Genomic DNA, 6169 nt, shown 5'->3' with positions numbered 1-6169 from the left:
TAAACGATTTCTGCTAAACTCTGTCTCTGTTTGCTGGGTAAACACAGATTTGCCAACGACAACTTTCTGTCAACGATTTCTGCTAAACTCCGTCTCAGTTTGCTGGGTAAACACAGATTTGCCAACGATAACTTTCTGTACACAATTTCTGCTAAACTCTGTCTCTGTTTGCTGGGTAAACACAGATTTGCCAACGACAACTTTCTGTAAACAATTTCTGCTAAACTCTGTCTCAGTTTGCTGGGTAAACACAGATTTACCAACGATAACTTTCTGAAAACGATTTCCGCTAAACTCTGTCTCAGTTTGCTGGGTAAACTCAGATTTGCCAACGACAACTTTCTGTCAACGATTTCTGCTAAACTCTGTCTCAGTTTGCTGGGTAACCACAGATTTGCCAACGACAACCTTCTGTACACGATTTCTGATAAACCCCGTCTCAGTTAGCTGGGTAATCACAGATTTGCCAACGACAACTTTCTGTACACGATTTCTGCTAAACTCCGTCTCAGATTGCTGAGTACACACAGGGTTGTCAACGACAACTTTCTGTAAACGATTTCTGCTAAACTCTGTCTCTGTTTGCTGGGTAAACACAGGGTTGGCAACGACAACTTTCTGTAAACAATTTCAGCTAAAATCCGTCTCAGATTACTGGGTAAACACAGGGTTGGCAACGACAACTTTCTGTAAACGATTTCTGCTAAACTCCGTCTCAGTTTGATAAGTAAACACAGGGTTGCCAACAGAACAGGGCCTTTCTCTACAAGATTTCTGCTAAACTCTGTCTCAGTTTGCTGGGTAAACACAGATTCGCCAACGACAACTCTCTGTAAACGATGTCTGATAAACTCATCTCAGTGTGATGGGTACACACAGGGTATTCAACAAAACAGGGTCTTTCTCTACAAGAATTCTGCTAAATTCTGTCTCAGTTTGCTGAGTAAACACAGATTTTCCAACGACAACTCTCTGTAAACGATTTCTGATAAACTCCGTCTCAGTGTGATGGGTAAATACAGGGTTGTCAACAGAACAGGATCTTTCTCTACAAAATTTCAGCTAAACTCTGTCTCAGTTTACTGGGTAAACACATATTTGCCAACAACAACTTTCTGTAAACGATTTCTGATAAACTCCTCTCAGTTTGCTGGGTAAACACGGGTGCACTGATTATTTTGGGTAAACACTTCGACTATGAATTTTTAATAGCTGAATTTTTATCAATAATATACTGTACAGTACATCGACATCCCGATGTCTGGCGCGTCTGATTCACTGGGTAAAACACCTGTTAACAGACAAAATGGAGAAAGTAAAAATTAGCAAATAATGGAATTGAAGTAAAATAACATATCTCAAAACTTTTTTTCAAATTCATAATTAATTTCTTTACTTGGGTAAAAAATATTATGATCATCATTATATACAGCATAATTTTCATTTCATTCCCATCATTATTGGCACTACAACATAAAACAAAAAAAATTCACACAGATATAAGGATTACAAACCTAAGAGCTTAAGGAAGTAAAAGAAGGAAAAAACACAAACATTTTTAACATGTTTTGATAGAAAAGACGCATTTTCAAGAAAGCATGGTTGAAGTGAGGAAGGTAATGATGTAATGATGAAGAGAAATAAGCTTACTCCCAATAAGTTTCATGATCTTTTCCCAAAAAAAACCCTAGGCAAGTAATCGTGCTCTCCGCATGCGACATCTGCCTGTTTGAAATAGAAACCCCAAAGATTCTGGCGGGGAAAAATGAGGAAGAAATAGCTGATGTCAGTGGCACAGAACAAGATGAACCAAACCCCCTCCAACCTATGTTTTGGTCGCCTGAGGCAAATCGTTAGCCACAGCTACAACCTCCGGCCCATCAACCTCCCATGCACTGACCTCCTACATTATTCCTCCCCCATCTCTCTTTACATCTTGCCCCTCACCCTCCCCCATCTCTCTTTACATCTTGGCCCCCACCCTCCCCCATCTCTCTTTACATCTAAGCCCCCACCCTCCCCCATCTCTCTTTACATCTTGGCCCCCACCCTCCCCCATCTCTCTTTACATCTTGGCCCCCACCCTCCCCCATCTCTCTTTACATCTTGGCCCCCACCCTCCCCCATCTCTCTTTACATCTTGGCCCCTCACCCTCCCCCATCTCTCTTTACATCTTGGCCCCCACCCTCCCCCATCTCTCTTTACATCTTGGCCCCCACCCTCCCCCATCTCTCTTTACATCTAAGCCCCCACCCTCCCCCATCTCTCTTTACATCTTGGCCCCCCCCCATCTCTCTTTACATCTTGGCCCCTCACCCTCCCCATCTCTCTTTACATATTGGCCCCCACCCTCCCCCATCTCTCTTTACATCTTGGCCCCCACCCTCCCCCATCTCTCTTTACATCTTGGCCCCCACCCTCCCCCATCTCTCTTTACATCTTGGCCCCCACCCTCCCCCATCTCTCTTTACATCTTGGCCCCTCACCCTCCCCCATCTCTCTTTACATCTTGGCCCCCACCCTCCCCCATCTCTCTTTACATCTAAGCCCCCACCCTCCCCCATCTCTCTTTACATCTTGGCCCCCACCCTCCCCCATCTCTCTTTACATCTTGGCCCCCACCCTCCCCCATCTCTCTTTACATCTTGGCCGCCACCCTCCCCCATCTCGCTTTACATCTTGGCCCGCACCCTCCCCCATCTCTCTTTACATCTTGACCCCCACCCTCCCCATCTCTCTTTACATCTTGGCCCCCACCCTCCCCCATCTCTCTTTACATCTTGGCCCCCACCCTCCCCCATCTCTCTTTACATCTTGGCCCCCACCCTCCCCCATCTCTCTTTACATCTTGGCCCCTCACCCTCCCCCATCTCTCTTTACATCTTGGCCCCCACCCTCCCCCATCTCTCTTTACATCTTGGCCCCTCACCCTCCCCCATCTCTCTTTACATCTTGGCCCCCACCCTCCCCCATCTCTCTTTACATCTTGGCCCCCACCCTCCCCCATCTCTCTTTACATCTTGGCCCCCACCCTCCCCCATCTCTCTTTACATCTTGGCCCTCACCCTCCCCCCTCTCTCTTTACATCTTGGCCCCCACCCTCCCCCATCTCTCTTTACATCTTGGCCCCCACCCTCCCCCATCTCTCTTTACATCTTGGCCCCCACCCTCCCCCATCTCTCTTTACATCTAAGCCCCCACCCTCCCCCATCTCTCTTTACATCTTGGCCCCACCCTCCCCCATCTCGCTTTACATCTTGGCCCCCATCCTCCCCCATCTCTCTTTACATCTTGGCCCCCACCCTCCCCCATCTCTCTTTACATCTTGGCCCCCACCCTCCCCCATCTCTCTTTACATCTTGGCCCCCACACTCCCCCATCTCTCTTTACATCTTGGCCCCCACCCTCCCCCACCTACTTCTATGGTCCCGTGAATTGGATGCTGTTTGGTAACTTGTCGGAGGACGAGCTAGACTTCGGCGATTCTGAGGGAAATGAGTATTTCAACGCTAGTTTACCCAGTGCGTCAGAATGGGAGGGGAATCCAACGATGATGGTGCATCATCTGGACCAGCCTTTGCACATCGGTTGTGCGAGGATTGGTGACCATATAGTGCCAAATATGTGGGAGGAGAGCGAAACAATGAGGTGGGAGAGTAGCCAGAGGAGCTAGAATGTCACATGTCTGCGAGTCAGCTGATTATGAAGACAAGGAAGCTGGCTGGACTACCCACACTCGATAGTTCCTTCGGTTGCTGCAAACTGTACTGTAATTGTTCAGTGGTGTACCAACCGTGTGTCACACGATCGTACATAGTTCATTTTGTGTATATATTATGCTTGTATCTTCGCTCTTCCCTCGCACTAAAAATAACCTGAATAAACATGTCTGTTTTTCTCATCGGTAACGGTGTCTGTTTTTTAACATGAAAATTCTTGTTGCTTTCAGCTTTTTTATATAAAGGAGAGTGTTCTATAATAAACTCACTCAGTTGCTTTCATCCTGTATTTGAGTCACAACCTTCTCTCGGCCCGTCACAGTGGCTACTTTCCCCTTGGTAAGGGTAAAAGAGACTCTAGCTTTGGTAAGCCGCTCTTCTTGGAGAAGGACACTCCAAAATCAAATCATTGTTCTCTAGTCTTGGGTAGTGCCATAGCCTCTGTACCATGGTCTTCCACTGTCTTGGGTTAGAGTTCTCTTGCTTAAGGGTACACTCGGGTAGATTGTTCTATCTAATTTATCTTCCTCTTGTTTTGGTAATTTTTATTATAATTTATAAAGGAAATATTTATTTTAATGTTGTTACTGTTCTCAAAATATTTTATTTTTCATTGTTTCCTTTCCTCACTGGGGTAGTTTCCCTATTTTAACCCCTGGAGTTATAGCATCCTGCTTTCCCATCTAGGTTTGTAGCTTAACAAGTAGTAATAACAACAACAACAACAACAACAACAACAATAATAATAATAATAATAATAATAATAATGTATGGTCAGTCTCTAGGGCACTATCCTGCTTGCTCGGGCAATGTCACTGTCTCTTACCTCTGCCATTCATGATCGGCCTTAAAACCATTAACACTTCCAAACATGGTTCAATGATGTGTACTCCTTTGCAAGAGCTGTCTATCAATGAAGGGATCCTACCATGGAAGGGGAGGCTTAGGTTCAAAGACAATAATCCTGCTAAGCTGACATAATATGATATAAAGATGTACAGTTGGCTTCAAGAATTGCTGTACACATTAGCCCAGATTACCTATGGGGATGTGTATCAGAATTCTTGGAGGCAACTGTACATCACTGCAGAGGCTGGCAATAGTTACGTCTCTTGTTTTGAGGCCAGCAGTTGGATTTTTTTTCTCTTATTATGAAATACATTTACAGTGTAATAATCTATAACATATATACATCATCATATATCTACATGAATAATCTTTTATTTTACATATAATGTATTTACATTTTCAATTTTATACTATTTATCTTATTATGTTTTTAAATCTATTTGAGGCCAGCAGTGGGACTTATATTTCCACACATGACACTGTCTTTTCTTTGAAGCAGTCTTCAAGGAAAGGACAACCATCTGCCATCTGTACATGGACTATTATCACAACTCTGTATCCCTTTCCCAAGAGTTGAATGACAGTGGTCCCAAGCTAATAAAACTACTTAAAAGAACCTACACTCTCAGTGACGTTGATATATTTCAGGAAGAGAAACAATACGTTCTTGATCATCTGGAAGAACGTGATTGTAAAACTGGTAAAACTGGTTATAATATGAGTTATTCATTTCAAAAACGATATAGCAATAGGAATCAAACAGAGATAGACAGAGGAAGAGAGAAATAAAATACTTCTCAGAAAAAAAACTACGACAAAAGTCTCCACTGTCTTTTTTTTTGGGTCGATTGATTGATTGATTGATTTAAAATTCTCTGGCTTCCAGACATCGAAGGACATTGACGCCATTTTCTTTTATTTCGGGGCGAAATCGACAATTGTCTTGATCATGGGCATTTTGTTAGATACTTCTCAAAAAAAAAAAAGTAAGAAAGTGAGTCCTAAAGTGTAATTGGAAGAAATTGATCTTCGTAAAACTGCTTGTAACGAGTCATTTCAAGAACGATATAGCAATAGGAATCAAACAAAGAGAGACAGAGGAATAGAGGAAAAATACTTCTCGAAAAAAATACGACAAAAGTGAATGATAACGTGTAATTGGAAGAACTTGATCTTCGTAAAACTGGTTTCATTGTAATAAGAGTTCTTCATTCCAGGAACGATATAGCAATAGGAATCAAACAAAGAGAGACAGAGGAATAGAGAAAAAATACTTCTCGAAAAGAAATACGAAAAAAAATGAATAATAACGTGTAATTGGATAAACTTGATCTTCGGAAAACTGGTTTCATTGTAGTAAGAGTTCTTCATTCCAGGAACGATATAGCAATAGGAATCAAACAAACAGAGACAGAGGAAGAGAGGAAAAATACTTCTACGAAAAAAACTACGACAAAAGTGAATATTAACGTGTAATTGGATAAACTTGATCTTCGTAAAACTGGTTGTAATTTATTTCCTTATTTCCTTTCCTCACTGGGCTATTTTTCCCTGTTGGAGCCCCTGGGCTTATAGCATCTTGCTTTTCCAACTAGGGTTG

General features: G+C 42.9%; 2 protein-coding genes across 6 annotated transcripts in view; both read right to left on the bottom strand.

Annotated features, from left to right (window-relative positions):
• The window catches only part of LOC137615455 (neural-cadherin-like), a 572326-nt gene extending 572258 nt beyond the window's left edge, over positions 1-68 (bottom strand). For 2 of the 5 annotated variants that reach the window (XR_011039245.1, XM_068345341.1), the window contains exon 1: positions 1-58. This exon is cut by the window's left edge and continues 241 nt beyond it. The gene's annotated coding sequence lies outside the window, so the exon portion shown is untranslated. The other 3 variants (XM_068345342.1, XM_068345339.1, XM_068345340.1) reach the window with 3 other exon arrangements.
• Positions 1-856, bottom strand: part of LOC137615113 (C-type lectin domain family 4 member M-like) — a 1136-nt gene extending 280 nt beyond the window's left edge. The window contains exons 1-2 of the mRNA XM_068344743.1: positions 768-856; positions 1-378 (exon numbers count right to left, since the gene is read on the bottom strand). The exon at positions 1-378 is cut by the window's left edge and continues 280 nt beyond it. Coding sequence (XP_068200844.1) covers positions 1-378; positions 768-856 — 467 coding nt within the window. The remainder of the gene's footprint in view (positions 379-767) is intronic.
• Between the last annotated feature and the right edge of the window lie 5313 nt (positions 857-6169).

Source organism: Palaemon carinicauda, chromosome 21, assembly GCF_036898095.1.
Source record: "Palaemon carinicauda isolate YSFRI2023 chromosome 21, ASM3689809v2, whole genome shotgun sequence".
NCBI lineage: Eukaryota > Metazoa > Arthropoda > Malacostraca > Decapoda > Palaemonidae > Palaemon > Palaemon carinicauda.
The sequence above is the reverse complement of the archived record's forward strand: the minus strand, read 5'-3'. Positions and strand labels throughout refer to the sequence as shown.